This window comes from Lonchura striata, chromosome 21 (genome assembly GCF_050655825.1).
Source record: "Lonchura striata isolate lonStrDom1 chromosome 21, ASM5065582v1, whole genome shotgun sequence".
NCBI lineage: Eukaryota > Metazoa > Chordata > Aves > Passeriformes > Estrildidae > Lonchura > Lonchura striata.
Window position 1 is genome coordinate 4,224,842 of NC_140723.1, and position 16,396 is coordinate 4,241,237.

At 46.2% G+C, this 16,396-nt stretch overlaps 1 protein-coding gene across 18 annotated transcripts in view; it reads left to right on the forward strand.

The window, feature by feature from the left end:
- Nucleotides 1-16,396, forward strand: part of CAMTA1 (calmodulin binding transcription activator 1) — a 225,140-nt gene that overhangs the window by 43,475 nt on the left and 165,269 nt on the right. For 17 of the 18 annotated variants that reach the window (XM_085558864.1, XM_085558865.1, XM_085558856.1 and 14 more), the window contains one exon: nt 5,940-6,007. The exons of the other annotated variant lie outside the window; for it this stretch is intronic. Coding sequence is in view for 10 of the 17 variants with exons in the window: in XM_085558856.1 (XP_085414982.1) it covers nt 5,940-6,007 (68 nt within the window). In the remaining 7 variants the exon portion in view is untranslated. The remainder of the gene's footprint in view (nt 1-5,939; nt 6,008-16,396) is intronic. 18 annotated transcript variants of the gene reach the window in all.

Genomic DNA, 16,396 nt, shown 5'->3' on the forward strand with positions numbered 1-16,396 from the left:
CTTCTCCTTTTCATGTGTTTTGGAGAGAATTATTTCTTGTCCAAATCTAGTTTTTTCATATTAGGTTTAACCCTGAAAATAGTGTTTGAGTTGTCCATTTGCTACTTTTCTAATTTTTTTTCTCTTTGTTTACTTTTTTCCCTTTCTTCTGCCCCTTTCCATAAGTTTGCTTTGGGACTGTGTCCACTCTGATTTGCAGCTGGTTCTTTGTTGTGCCAAGGCTGCCATGGGTTTCACCACTGTGATTGTGATCCTTAAACCCCAGGAGTTTGTCAGAGCTGCTCCAGCACTGGAATCCGAAGGCAGACAGCTCTGCTGATGGTGCTGGGTGCACGAGGCCCCAGCAGTGCTGTGGAGCACCGTCGCAGTCAGATGACTTGATCAGCCATCACAGCTCAGGATTCCTAAATGTCACCCTATAATATCTAATTAAGATTGCAGTTTGGAGACATCATGTACTTTAATTGAAAACTGTAATCTATTCCATTTTTTCCCTGTTAAATTAATAGTGTGGACCTTTAGCAGATGGTTGGTGAGACACCATTATTAATGAAAACATCTCCCCCTCGTGCGATCCCACCACTCACTGCCATGCAGGGAACCAAGGCGAGTATCTCCCAAACCCCAGGCATTTCCCACTCAGTGCCTTTACTGTCCTGTGGCACCAGACAGTGCTCCCAGGGCTGCCCTCAGGCCTTTTCCTGCAGAGATGAGCTCAGCCAGGCTGCCTGGGTAAGGGGCACAGCAGCAGCCAGTGAGCTATGGGCTGTCTCTGTCTCCTGCTCTCTGCAGACCAAGGGAAGGCAACACTTTGGGCCCCAAAATGATGGGGGTTTCATCCACTAGGGCAACACACCAAGGGTCTGGCTTCAGCCAGTCCATGGTATTTTCACAGGTATGAATAAATACCTCTGCATTTGGCAGGAAATTCATGGCATGAGTTGAAAAACCAAATCTGTGCAAGTCCGGCCTGACACGTGCTCTTGCTGGGCAATGCTGGGCAACCTCTGACCCCCAGGCGCAGCTTGTACTGCTGACACAGGTTTTCAGCAAAACAGCAATATTTGAGCTTTATCCCCTTTTCAGCTTCAGCATAGGCTGTTCACTGTTTCTGCTTTGAGAAGATGCAGACAGGTAATACTTCAAGACCAAACCCAGTGCTGCCTGAAATGGCAGTGAAACATTCTGGTGTAGGAGTGTTTTGTCACTGACACGTGTTGTCAGCCTGCAGTGACCTGCCCCTCCTGTCCCTGCTGGACACTCGTGGGCTTGCCTTGCCTTTCTCCTGCTCCTTGTTTCACCCAGCACGTGAGCAATATTCCTTTGGCAGTGTTGCTGATTTAGGCCAAACAACTGGGCAAATGCAATGGGATTTTGATTTTTGTTCCCATTGATGCTAAACAAGGTGGTTTGAGCCCACTCTGTGTGGTGTTTGCAGGAGTTTGTAGTTGGGATATTCAGAATATTAATAGCTTATAGAGTGGGGATGGGTAGAAAATGAAACTGGCTCAATCCCAGCTGAGAAGATGGTCCATAGTCAACATGAATTTTTATTTTAATTTCAGAGCAGAAGGACGATAAGTAAGTGATGGGCTGGAATTTGTCTTTATAGCAGAGAGGATGTGGTGAATTCCTAAGAGAATAAATGTTCTCGCTTAAGGGATTGCAGCTTTATTAGCTCTGTGGTCTAAATCTAGGGATGAGTAGAAACTCTTCTGCTTTCTCCTAACACATGCATAGATGCAGGCTTATTAATGCGGGTGTGTATAATTCATACAAAGTAATAACTTGAAATTCAGACTGCTTTTTTTTTAATGAATTACATGTTGCTTTGAGACCAGATGGTGACCAGAGCTGCCTGGCTTAGGGAATCCTGCAATCCTTCTCCTTTACAGTTTCTCTTTTTATTTTGAGAGGTGAGGTGGGAATTGCCAATACCTTGTGATGATGAAGGATGACCTGGAAGGACATCCAGGTGGGAGGAAGGAACCAACACTCAATCCATGGCTTTAGGGAACCCATTAATTGTCCATTTCAGAGTTTTTTAGACTTATTCTTTTTCTACCAAAAAAATATGTGTGTTCACTGGAAACCCTTCAGCTCGGGGCAGAGTTGGCACGAGGGGTCACGAGCCTCTCTGACACCGCCAGATCCCTGCCCGTTGGTGTGTCCTGTGCTTTGTGGCCATGTTCTCTCCAGCTTCTGTGCATGAAGATGAGCAGCTTTGCAGCAGCTGCTGAGCAGCACTGAATGCACTGAGGGATCTTCTTCCTGCCTGCTGTCCCTGTCCCTGCGCCACTGGCTGCGGCGCTGCCGCTCGTCCTCACCGCGGCAGCCGCGACGTGGCGGGTGAGATCAGGTCGCCCATGTGCCACAGCTCTGGGCTGTTATGTGCTAACATTAAATATTGAAGTGTCTGAAGAGCTGCAGTCACGTAGCATTGGGTGGGGAGCGTGTGGTGGCTCTGCCACTGTGCCCGAGCCAGGAATGCCAGGCTGAGTGGTGCCAGACTGGCATGAGGCTGAGGGAGCAGTGGGAACATCCTTGGTGGCAGGTGTCTGGAGATGGTGGAGCTGCTTGTGTCCTGTGTCACGCAGCTTGCTGGGCTTCCCTGCTGGTGGCTCCCTGGTGCATTTGGACTAATAATCTAAACAAACCGGCAAGTGCAAAATTAAAATAAATGCGCACCTAGATAAAATGCTTTCACCCTGAGTAACCAAGTCTAGACTAAACACAGAATTATCTGACCACGTTTAGGATAAAACACAACTCAAGTGATCTGAATGTTAAATAATCTCATTGCTTTATGGTGTAATTCCCTGAGATGGTCAATCAAGCCTGTTCTCACCAGTGTGAGTGGTGGGCTCAGTCCTGCAGGCACTCCGAGAGGGAAAGCCACGTGCTGAGCATTGCCCTGGGACTGGCTGACGCACTCCAAAGGGGGCTGGATCCACACAGCTTTCAGTGATTCGCCCTTTCTCAGCAATGCTCACTCACTTTATGCTGACAGTAATTTCAAAGCTGGGATAGAAGGGATGTGGGTCTGGGTGGGACATGGGCTGCTGCCCGTGGAGATAAACCTGGGTGGCCTTGGGGTCTGACTGGTGCTGCGGGGGGACCTGCTGGTGACAAGACTGAGCGTTTGTGTCACGTGCAGGCGTCCCTTGATTTTTGTCGCTTGCTCTGCAATCACAGAGGAGCCAGGACCAGCCGGGGTTTCAGAGCCAGCTCTGTCTCGTCTGACCTTGCTGGTGCCATGCTGTCTTTTGTTTGTAGTCTTGGGCAAGAAGCAATGGGAAAAGGGTTTGATAGGAGACAAAAGCAAACAATAGCCTTGCTCCAAAGATACGATGAATGGGATATAATTGGATTTTTTCGTGAGGACATTGATTTGACCCTGTGAGACACAGAAAGAATCATTAGGGGAATTAACACACATTAAAATGCAGGGTTTTATCAGAGAGCTTTTATTGTGCCCATAGTTTTGTTTTTAATTATTTAATGACTTTGTGTCTTCTGGTGATAAATCTATTTCTTCCCTCTTTTTTTCAAAAGGAAAAAGGGTGTTGGTGTGACAGCAGGGTAATCGGCCCATGCAGCTGCTGAACCCCAGCCCTGCTGTGCCCCACCATGTAGACAGGGAGCCAGTGGGCAGAGGCATCTTGTACAGACCTCTGATCAACCACCAGTGCTGGGCTGAGCACTTTCCTCTGCACAGCTGACACGAAGTTGTAGTTACAGAAAGCAGAACATATAAGGAGTGGGGTTTAAGGGGGTTTTGCAGCAGAGAAGTGCATCCTCCTTCCCTGATTTATATCTGTAGCACTGGCTGGCAACTTGGCCTTTCCTCTGCCCAGACGTGAGTGGGCCAGGCCAGCAGAGTGGGAACCCATGTTCTGCCTTGCATGGGAGCCTCTTGTTGGTGAAGATTTGGGATTAGGTTTTCACATGTGCCTGGCACAGGTTGGCAGGAAGGAGTAGAGTGAATGAGCCGTGGGTAAGGCTGAGTTCCTTCACCTGAAATACTTTGGGTGTCTACGCCATAGCAATGTATTTGTTCAGCCACAAAAGTTAAAAATGGCTTAATTCTCCTAACAGCAGTTGAATTTTAGTAGAAATAGGCAAAATCTCAGACTAACCTGAACCCCCTAAACTGTCTTGGCAGGGAACTCCCAGGTGTTTCTCAGTCTCTTCAGAGCTCATCTCACTGTACAGCATGAGGTGACACTGGTTTGTAGCATAGTGAGCTGAGAACACATAATGTGGGATGGGTTGGGAATAGAGCTCTGCTGATTGCTGTACTTTTGGTGGAATTACTGCACTGGCTTTAAAAAACCCCAGAGATCTTTTTCCATATTTTCTGAAGAATTTTAGTTACATGGTTTTAGCCTGTGGAAAATCTGGGGTCAGACTTTTTGCCCATGTAGTATCTAGACTTCAGCACTTGCATCTGATTCAGGTGCAGCTGCTGTGAAACTGTGAGGGTTGGTAAAGTTATCAGTGTCGGTGGTGGAGGTCTGCACAGGCTTTCTTTGATGCTGAATTTTATTCAGCTGTTAGCCACTAGACATAAATTAAAAAGAGGAGTTTTTGGAGCTTCATGTCGCTGCTCTGTCATCTGTGTGTATGGGGATCCCTTAAACCTGCAGAGACTGGCTTGGGAAACAAGGGGTGCATCGATGGATTCCAGGAGAATTTATTTGCAGTGTAAACATGTTGGTCAGGAGTCATTAATATGACATTCACACAGCTCTAATAAAGTACATAACACGGAGATCTGGCACCGCCGCAATGCCCAGAGGACATTAAGTATGAGTCTTAAAACCAAGAGTATTGGAAACAAGATATTTTTACGTCTCGTTTGGGAGTAATATAATTGCATTTTGTGGCTCTAGCAGATGCTTGGGCCAGCTGGTTGGAGAGCATTGTGGGGGTTTTTAGCTTTGGTACTGTAAGCGACAGCCCTTATATAGAGCTAGCTAAAAAAAAAATAATAAAAACACCTCTCCTGGTGGAAAACCCTGGCACAGGCGTGTGTTGTGCTGTTGGGAGTTACAGCCTGGGGACACTTCTGCTGCAGTGGCTCTGGAGATGATACTGCATGTGGTTTGGGGGTCTGATTTGAGGCATTTGTACACTGAAGGCAGTTTCGCTGACCTCACTCATTCAGATTTTGCTATGCAGGCCCCTCTGAGAGCTGGGTGGTAATTTTTGGAAGATAACCATCAAAACCCTACATTTTTCTGGCTATATTGTAGGGGGCTTATTTTCAGCACAGTCTCAGGAGTCCATGGGATATCGGGACACTGTTGGTGTGGTGACATTTGTCACCTTTTGACCACTCTGGGTTTGTACCCAGGAAATGGATGAACCTCTCTCCCGTGTTCCTCAGGCCTGTTTGAGGCACTGTCGTGAATTATGTCGCTGGTGCCGATAATTTCCTGCAAACAAATCGGTTCTGATCTGGAAGTAATCGCCCGTATCATTCCTGCAAGTGGGAGCAATGACTTATGTTGATGTCACCCGCTGGCTTTTTATGGCAACGATTAATAATTCAGTAATTCTCTCTGCAGTGATGCTGTTCTATTTATAAATATTTTATTTAGCTCCCTGTGTCCGTATTGTCGCTACCCTCCCCTTTGCTTCCTGACGTCATACCGGGCTCTCGGCGATGCCGTGGTCACCACAGTTACCAGCAAATTCTCTGTGCTGGAAAATGTTAATGCCTTTCCTCATTTGCATCTCTTCATTGTCCTGTTTAAGCCTGGCCTTGGTGGCGTGGATGTGAACATTTACTGAGTGCGCTCTGTCAGTCAAAACCCGATTTCAGCTGCAGCCTGGCCCCGGGGTAGGCGGCTCCATGTCTCTGTTATAAAACTTTCCAGTTCCCAGCACAGCCATGCAAGTAACTCTGTTTTCTTTCTGCATTTCTCTTTCAGGAAATTGCAGCTTATTTAATAACGTTTGAAAAGCATGAGGAGTGGCTAACAACCTCCCCCAAAACCAGGTAATGTTCTCCTGCTCAGCACATTGACTCTCGCGCTGATGACTTGACTCACTGATCAATGCCTTGACCACCAAGTGGAAACTCCCAGTCATGCCTGATGGCTTGTGACACCAAACTCTCATTAATTGCCTTAATGAGCATTTTATTGAATGAAATCAGATTGATTAAAAATGAAACAGCTACAGTCTTGGCAGGTTAAAGTTTTAACCCGATTGCTCAGGATTTAATTGTATCCTTTCAGATGAGCAGATCTGAAGTCTCTGAGCAAGGTTATGGGCTGTTTATCTTGACAGAGTTTCCTTGCCTCTAACTTTAAATAAATAAAAAAGCACCAGCCCCACCATGTGCGCCTGTTCATAGACGGGCACGGGGATTGTTTGCGTTCTGGTGTTTCCCTTGCTGGGGTTAAGTGTTTGATGGTGAGGAGGTCCCAAAAAGCTGCATTAACAGACATGTTTGCAGTTTATTATTCAGTAAATGTCATGTCTTCTTCGTGCTGCCATAAATGTTTAACTTCTTGCTCCCCTGGGAACCCAGACATGGAGTTTTGGCTGTGGATGTTTTCTGCTGTTTCAGCTATGTTCTGGCTCCATACATCTCACTAACGCAGAGAACGACTCTTGCTTTCTGGTCTTGCTGGGGTTTTGCTGTTTTTCTTTTTCCCAATCCACCCATTTCCTATTGCAGAGGGCTGGGCCATTGGAAGGAGCCTGCTGGGACCCAGGTGAGAGAAAAGCCTATTCTAGCATCCTGCATCCCAGCATCATCCGTTGCAGGGGCCGGTGCCGCAGGTGCCCGGAGCAGCGTGCTCCAGGTTTGGCATCACCTCCTGCTGCCATGAGCAGGGACAGAGGTCACAGTGGGACACGGGGAGCAGTGCCGCCCTAACAAATAGCACAGATTGATTCCAGGTGTTCCACAGCACCCAGCTGAAGAGAGGATGGACGTGGAGACCTTCTCTGCACCTTTGCAATGCAGCTGCAGGTGGGATGTACAGAGGACCTGCTTTCCATGAAATATGGGAATAAAAGAGCTGTGTTGTTTTACTTTTGTGGGCTTTCTCCCCCCCAGACTGTATATTTTTGTGACATTGGTAAGTAATGCATTTGCTTGTCATATTAAAGTGTGTAGCACCTGGGAAGGAGATGTGGGAAACGCAATTGCTTTCTCAGTGGTTCTCCAAGACCTGGAGCTGTCATAGTGGTGGAGGGGCCCTGAATGGATCTTTCCTGAATGGTGGCAGCTGTGAGGCTCTCCCTGGCTGCAGAGCAGGAGGTAATTCAGTTAAATATCAGCAGTAGTTTTTTCTGATTTGGTAATCCCAGTTTCAGAATTAATTCAAAACAATTTCTGGCTAAGCCTTTGCCAGAGAAGCCTTTTAAGGGGTCAGAAAACACATTAGCTAGTCTGGCTCTACATGGTATCATTAAAGATAGGAGATTATAAATGTTTTTGTAGCAGCATCTTCTGATCTTTAGAGCTTGGTTTGCTAAAGGCAATGCATGAAAATAATTTTCTGATGAACATTTCCTTACCTTCCTCTTGTGTGTTTACACTTGGAAGAAAGAATGTCCCAGGAGAAGGAAAGTTGTGACATGAGTTCAAGGTCCTTCTGAAATTGTTCGGTTAGTTTTCTAATTTTTTTTATATAAAAATTAATTGGAAGAGTTAAATGCTGAGTTGCTACAATCAGTATTACAGAATTAATGACATCGATTTGGCACTGAACTGGAACACTCCCTGTTCTTTGTTTGCTGCTGTGGGTGCTACTCATTTCATCTCAGAAAATTAATAAAAATTAATTGCACCACTGACACACAGAGAGTTTCCTAATACGATGATGTATAGTGTGCTGTGAGGAGTCACTGCTGGATGGATGCCATGGGGGCTCCGGGCACGGCTGGACGCTGCCTGTGGGAGCTGTGGGCAGAGGTTTCATATTGGTGAGGGGTTTTGGTGCTGTCCAGCCCAGCCACCGGTGAAGGAGCTGCTGCAGAGGGTCAGGCCAGGCTGGGCTGTGGTGCCTCACAGGTCACTGAGCTAAGGCAGAGTGTGGCAATGAGGGACGAGCTGGTTTGGAGCTGCTTCAGAGCCAGGCTTGCAGTTCTGAATGTTTTCATCTCTTTCCCAAAGAGACATTCCCATGTTTACAGCACGGTTGGGTATTGCTTTAGTCATGGGCATGGAGGGGAGGCCCTCTTGCCATTGTGGTGGCATTGAAGGAGCGGTGACAAACCTTCGGAAAAAGTCCCTAAAATTACTTTTTTATGAAACTTCTCGCTGAACGACTCCAATTGATTGAATACACAGATATAAATGTACTGGAGCATTATTACAATAGTCTTTTGAGCGCTCCAGTTGATCAACATAAATTAGCAAGTACACCTCGCAAGCGTCGACCTTGAGGCTCCCTTGGAATGGTGTTTGGTTACTTGATGATGTGCTGGGTAATCCGCAGCGGGTGTTCCGTCAGCGGGGCGGGGGAAGCGTTCTGCTAATGCAGCAGGGCCAAGTGTCTGACATTTCCAAGTTTAAATGCAAATCACGATGACAAAAAAAGAAATTACTTGACATTTATATATCAAGTAGAACTTAATTGTTATTTACTTTGGAATTTCAATGACAAAGTCAATTTTCTGAGTCCAGGAGCATTGTGCCAGAGGAAGATACTTTGCTTCTCTGTTTCCAGGTGCCTTCTGCTGTTAGTATTTGTACAGTATTTTAAAAATATTATTGAGCAATCTGAGGTGACTTCACTATTTCACATGTAGGCCCCAGGCAATGGAAAAGCCTTGGCTGTGCCCAGAAGCTGCAAGGTCAGTTTTCTATCTGGGAATGCAGTTCAGATGTGTTTCTACCCCTTCCTGCTTCATGTCTTGGAAAGGACACAGGGCGATTGCTGGTGGGACCAGCCCTACTCCACAGTGAGAGCAGGATATGTGCAGTCCCTGGAGTCTCCCCACCTCCTGTCCAGGTGCCCATTGCCCAGGAAGCACACCTTGTGCCTTACCTGTCCATCAGTCCAGCGTAAGGAACATCCCGTAACTGGGATATCAGCAGCATTGTAAAGAAAAGTTAGGATTTTGCGATATATTAATTCTGTATTAAATAATTAATAGTAAAATTAATTGAATTACTCAGTTTTAAGGTAAAAAATAGGGTAATAAATATTCATAACTTACATTATTAAGGGAATTTCCATTTCCTATGTCATTAAAGTGAGATTAGGTAAGGTTGGGTTTAAATGAAGATTGAAAACAATTGTGCTTTGGAATTAATTCACTGTGTTAGGCCATTACCTTGTGAGCACACCTTTCCAGTGTGCTCTATGTGAGAGCTGTCCCTCTGCATGGGTGGATGCTGCTGCCAGGATGTCCTGGCTGCTGGGAAATGAGACAGAGGCTCCCCGTGGAGCAACTCATGGGAGCTGGAGGTTGTGGAAAAGCAACTGTCCAGAGCAGTGATTGGTGGCAAAAGTTCTGTCCTCTCCCCTTGTGCTTGTTGCAAATAAAAGTCCTCTCGAGACCTTGCTTAGACTTTCAAGGCACGTTTTAAAGGTCCTGCTCTCTCATATGGCTCGTACTCTCCATAGGATCCAGGACCATTAACCTTGCCTGTGGGCAGTGCTGAAATTTGGGTTTTCTGCTCGTGCTGCTGGGAGCTCTGCTGGCTTGTCTGGGGTCGCGTACGACCTATTTTCCTCTGTCGAAGGCAGTGTGTGTGTGCTGTCAGCACTCCTGGCTCAGGATGCTGCTTGACATAATCCTTGCTAAATGTGGCACATCTCTCTTTACACTTTATAGATTTCATGACTCTCAACACTTTCTTCTCACTGCTTTCAGTATTTTCTTCTCATTATTGTCCCTGAGGAGAATAAACAGTGCACAGATGGTTTTAAGAGTCCTTCGTTCCTATAGATTTTTAGCTGCTGTGGTCCAGGGGTGTTGAGACACCAATAATGAATTCTTTTAACAGCTCACCGTGTTGATTGTAAAGTGACCTAAGGGCAGAGTTGCTGGGAGCCATCCAGATGCCTGGTCTGACTCAGGCTGTGGTCTTCAAGTATTCCTTCTGAATTCTTCCCATGGCAAATCCAGCCTGGTGTGTGCTGCTCCTCTGGGAGAGCTGGTTTTTTTCTCTGTGTTCTGCTGGCAGCTCAGAAGAGCTGTGTCACAGCAGAAGATGTCACTGGCCAACTCGGACAACCAAGGCAAGAGGTCTGTGTTTCTGTTGTGTATTCACCGGGCACAGAGGCTGAAGGTTGGCTCTTCCAGCCCACCAATGGCTCTGCTGCCTCTGTGCATGGTCACCAGGCTTGGGCTTTCCCACGTGTCAGAGGGAGATGTGTCAGTGATGGTGGCTCCACAGCTGGTCCATGAACACCTGCCCCCACTGCCTGGCTTTGCAGACACACAGTATTGGGATGCTCTCTTTATGTGGACTCATAAGAATCCTGCAGTATTGCCCCTTGGAGGAGAAGAGACCTCTGGAAAACATGGAATAGACACAAAAAGCAATTATTTGATAACAAAGCAGTGAAGTCATTCAGCAAACCCATCTGCCTGCAGCAAGGTTTGGTAGGTCTTTCTGTCAATGGGTATGGCCAGGGAAGATAACGTGGCTTTGGACAGCACTGACATTCAGTATTTGGCAGGCTCTGACTGTTCCTGATCCCATGTAGGAGGATGCTTAGGGCTGAGGAGGCTGCTCAGTGCGTGAGCCCCCTGTACTGGGCCTGTGACTGGGGTTCCCAGACTGCAAGGCAGATCAGTGAGGAGCTGCCCTTGTCCTGGGTGGAATTGAGAAGCTGGAAGAGCTGTTGGGCTGGGCTTCTGATGGTCACACCCAGACCTGGCAGAATATTGTCCAGCATTCTGTGCTTCCTATCAAAGTGTGCCATGAAGGACAGGGCTTGATGGCTGTTTTGGAACCACCTTGGACCTGCCATTCTGTGTCATATGTGCAGGCTGCAGAGTGGCAGAAGACCTGCTGTTTGTTCTTCAGGATGTTCAAAATGGCAACAAAATGAGTCTTTGTTGCATTTTAAAGATTTTTGCAACTTAATTTATATTCTCATAGGGCACTGGAGAACATTCTTTTGTCCAGGAGGTAAGATATGCAAAAATAACCTTTAAGTTGCTCCTAATTGACCCTTAATGATATTCTCTTGTTTCTTCCAATACATTCTCTGTGTCAAAAACACCATCCAGGAACTGCCTATTGCATCTTAATGGCTGCAAACAGCACCTGATGAAAAAATAAACTATTTATTTGGGTTCTTTATTTATTGACAAGGATTTTTCCATCCAGGAAGCCTGGCCCTGAGGTTGGAGTGGGGTGCTGAAACAAGGCACTGTGACCCTCTTGGGCTGGCAGGGATTGGGCACCCGAGCCCAGAGCAGAGGATGCCCTGTGCCAGGGGATTGATGCTTTGATTTCATGATGGGGACAGTGTCTTATATGACAAGCACAGTGTTTCATAAGTTGTCCATTGGAATGTTAGCCAGCATGTGCTGGTAACATGGAACTGGGGGGAGGATGTTTGTGCCTGTGTATGCAGAGCAGCTGGAAGCATCCCAGAGGATCTGCTGCTCAGCCTGGAGAGGACAGATTGGTTTGTGTTGTGGTTGTTGAAAGATGAGGAGCTGCCTGCAGACATTGAGGTTTTCCTTTTGGTGCTGAATAAGCGTGTGTAGGCAGTGAGCAGGCTTTGCTTTTGCTGTGGTGTGAGGAGTAATTGCTTGGCAGGCTGAGGTGCTGTAGGTGTGCATTGACATTGTAGTGAAACACTGGACAAGTGTGTGACGCTGCTCAGCCCAAATGTGGAGCAGTTGGTGGGTGAGCAATAATGAAGCTGAGAGCACTGATACAGGTGTTCAGGTTTGATTTTCTTCTTTTTCTTCCTAGTCCTGAAAACACAGATTCACAACAATCTGGCAAAGATTCTCCTCAAGTTACACTTGGTTGGCATTCTTGCTATGCGCACTGTAACAATACTTTAATATAATTAAATTTTAAATTCCGTGTAGAATCTGGTGGGTAGGCAGATGTACCGGTATGTTAAACTTTATGTCACTTAAAAATGGTTCTCAAGTACATCAGAGGGAGCCCAGCCAGCTGTAAAATGATCTGCTTTATGGCACTGCTTTTCAGCTTTGGTGTCTGTGTTTTAATTACAGATGTACCTAAAGTCTCACACCCTTGGATAACTCTGATGGGCCCTTTTGTTTCCTGTAAGTTACTGACAGGATGTAAAGTGACATGAGGGAAGGTGCTGCTGGGGTTTTCCAGAGCTGCTGTTTGTGGGAGTGCTGAGTTTCTGACTCGTGCTGCAGCAGCTTTGTTTCCTGTAAACAGACAGTGCAGTTCTGCTGCCTGGGGCTGATGCACCTGAAGTGGCATCACCAGGATGACAAGTGGTAAAAGGGGTTTTAGGAGCCACTCTGTAGCCCTGGGCAGGTGGGCATGTCTCAGGACTGGTGTCAGGGCAGGTGGGCATCTGTCCCTTCACAGCCCCTCTGCCTCCCTGGCTCGTCCCCAGCACCAACACCCACCACCTACCCACGAGCTGAGATGAGTTTTGCCCATATTTGCTCCACAATAAGTGGAGACAGTGGCTGAACTCAGTGCAAAATGGAGAGATTTCCAGTGCTGTGAAGTGGGAATCTGGTTGCTTGGCAGGCAGAAACCATTAATGGTACTGTTTCTCGAAATAAAGAAGTGGCCTTGTCCGGAGGCATCCCACGTGATGATTTGCTGAGTTGTGCAACATGATTTATACCTAGTCGTGGGATTATTGTTTGCTATTGATTCTGAGGGAGATGAAGCATCAGTAAAAGCCCATCAGAAGCCTCCTGGTAGAATGTGAAAACTGGAAGCTTTCCTGACAGAAATCCTGTTGCCTCTTTGGTGGTGACTCGAAACCTGCTGCCCAGCCAATCTCCAAGCATCATCTTGCAGTCCTTTCTCCTGTCAGCATGGTCTGCGAGGATGTATTTGGTGCTGCAGGGAAGTTTTGAGCTGAGGGGTACTGGTGGATCCTTTGGGGATCCTCTGGCACCCTCCCCTCTGCTTCCAGCAGACAGTAGCCATGTCACTCCCTGTCCTTTGTCAGAGCACGTGTGATTCCTGCTGCCATCAGTGAGAGTGAATTGTGCCCATAGTATTATTCCTGTATTTATTTTGTAAATGTCAAGGATGAACGAAATTAAGATAAATAAGGCTATTCCATTTCACTGTTCAATTTACCAAATGTTGATGAGACCGATAACATCTGTCCTGGTTTCATCTTTTGTCCAGCTGAAGGTGGCTGTGTTTCTGACGCCTGTTCCTCAGCAATGTTTACAGACAAGAGATGACAAGTGAGGCATTAAGCCATTTGGTTCTGCCTCTGCTCTGACTAGTAGAGAAGCTGAGAGGGTGATGTGGCTGACAAAGAGCTCCACCCTCACAACTGGAATTGTTGTGTTGCCTTAAGTGCTTTTGTAAAAGGAGAGTGATGGGTGAACACATTGCTGTGAGTTGCAGCAGTGCAGCTGGCTGTAAGTAAGGCCTTAGTGGGGTGTGCTGCAAGCCTTCCCTTCTCCTGCTTGTCCTGGAAAGGGGAAATGTGGTCTCCTGGTTTTCTCAGGAGAACCTGGACACCAGTGCTCACCCTGCTTATGAGGTGTTGGGTGCATTCCTCTCCTTGGATGTGGGTCTGAGGACCAGAGCAGCATATGGAGCCTGCTGCCACTCCATGCCCTCTGGAAGGTGACCATTTATTTCTCATCAGTCGAGCCTCTTGCACAGCAAATGGGTCATGCAGGGAAGATCTTCTTGCTGGATAAGCAATTAGGTAAAATAAACTACTCAGAGGACAAATTATGCAGGACTCTTGCCCTGTAACAAATGAATTAATTGACTTTGGTATTTGTGGGATGTTCCCACTATTTTATTTAATTCTCTCTGGCTAAATGGCTCCTGTGTTTCCCCCTGCTCTTATGCTGCTGCAGTGAGTAAACAGGGTATTAAGGGTTGATTTACACGGTTACAAGCAAAGGAAACAAAGTGATAATTGTGGAACCTTTCTGCATTTTCTTAAGAGAGACTAAACCTCTTCTAGCAGCATGTCCAAGAGTCCCTGTTTGACCTGTTTCTCTGGGGTGCCATCAGTTCTCTCTGCAGCCTCACAAAGCTCATCCACAGCAGCGTGGGCTGGAATCATGACCTGCACACAATTGCAAGGACTTTGGAAGCAGCAGTGCTGCAGGGCACCAATGGGGCTGCTCCTGGAAGCACAGTACAGCCAGGAGCCAAAGTGGGCTGGTGCAGAGTTGGGGCTGTAACCCAAATTGTTCTGAAGGCTTTGTCTGGATCTTTGGAAGCAGTGACTGCTGTAGCAGTTGTTACCTGGGATGTCACGTGGAGCAGCGCTGCAGGAGGATTATAGGTCCTGGCCTTCAACTGGGCTGGTAACTCATGAAGCCATTCAGCCAAGTTGCTTGGTTTATTTACAGTAATTAAATTAAAACTCTGGTACCAATCTTTGCTGTGTAACAGGATGTGTCAACAACTAAGAAGCGATGACACTGTTGGACCAGTTGCCAAGAAAATATTCCATATGTAAGGTGACATTGGGTTCACCGAGTAGTGCCCAGTCCCAACTCCCAGTGCCAAGGTGGAACATGGCTCTTCCACTGTTCACCTTCTCAGTTCCACTTTGCAGTATTCAGGCAGATGCCTCAGGCCAGGGATGGTAGCACTGGTGGTGACGTGGTGTGGGGACCTATCTCCCTGCTCAATGGCATTTGTAATCCCAGACCCAACCAAACTTTTTTTGCAGCAAACTTTTTTTGATAAACTGTGGCCTTTGAGAACAGTGCTAGCCAAGAGCAGGGCAGTATTTTGTGCTCTGCTTCAAATTTAGGATGTGAAAGATTTGTAGAATTGTATAATCTCAGCTTTGTGTGCTTGTTCTGCCTCCTCTTCTCCTGCTGGTTTTACTCCCAGGCTTTTCTAACTGCTGCTCTTCTCTGGTTTCTTTTCCTCTTCAGTCCTTGCTCTCAACTCCTTAACTTCTGAAATTTATAAAAAAGTCACTTCTAATCCTGCACAGATCCCAGATGTGGAGGGACTTTTGTATTTATTACAACTTCCTTTAGTCTGCACACCTGCCTTTACCAAAATTCCTGATATTGGGTGGGACAGTATTTGGTCACAGCCAGATGCATGTGCAGGTGGGAAATCAACCAAAGCAGATGATGTGTGGACACAATTCCACTGTTGTAATTTTGATGTGCAGAGTGGGCAGTAGTTAGAGAGGGGATTCTGCCATTAGGAAGGATATGAGGGCACTCTAGTAATGTATGAAAAGGATCAAATGATTAGGGTTTGGGGTTTTTTTCTTCAGATTATGTACTTCATAGGGGAGCTAATAGTAAAAGGGTTTTAAAGTCATGGGTATTTAGGGTTAAAAGGGAAATTAAGCTTAGTAGGCCCTGTAAAAATAAATACCCTGGGTACATGAAGGCCTTGTACCTTGCTAAAACTGCACCTGTGTAGCTAGTGCATGATAAATGATATACCTTATAGATGTGATGCTTGTTTAGTAATTAAATATAATTACTGTTTAATCATAAGAATAATCATGAGAAATTGTGGTCAGGGGCCTAAGAAAGATCACGAGAAACTCATGTCAATGTATATAATAGAACAATATAAGTTTAATAATTAATATGTAAGTTATATAATGATAGAATATAAAATACGTTCAGCTCGAAAGCCGTGTCGCAGTCAGATTTGGGTCTGCACCCTTGATTCCCAGAGCTCTCAATAAAAGCACCTGCATAGAATCATATCCTGTGATTATGTGTGTTCCTGAATGCTAACAGAGCTAACATTTAATCCTAGTTTCTTGCCGGTATTAAAAATCTGGTGAAGTTCTGGAAAGTGAAAGTCTTGCATGGCATTAGCACAGTTGCAGCATGTGACTGGTTGCAGGGATTAGATGAGTCTCCACTTGGCGCCTGAACAAGTAGGTTTCAAACATGCCAAGGATTTGACAGTTGCATAAGATCACAACTGGTGGGAGGGAGGTGAGAGGAAAGCTGTGGAGGCCGTGCTTGGATTCAGGCAGCTGGGGAGTGTTGCTGTCAAGGCAGGACGGGAATGAAGAAGACTCTGATTCAGAAGGCTGTTGAGAGTAAACTCCTGTTTATTCAAAATGCACCACTCTTTTATACAGAGCTTCGCAAGGACCAAATCCATTTGTTCTGAAGTGAAAACAACCCACACCATTGGTGCAGAGTGCTTGATGCACAGTGATAGAACTTAACTATAAACAATGTGAAAAACAAGAGAGATAAATAATTATTTACATTCTTTCCCAGCACTTTCCCAGGCCTCTGC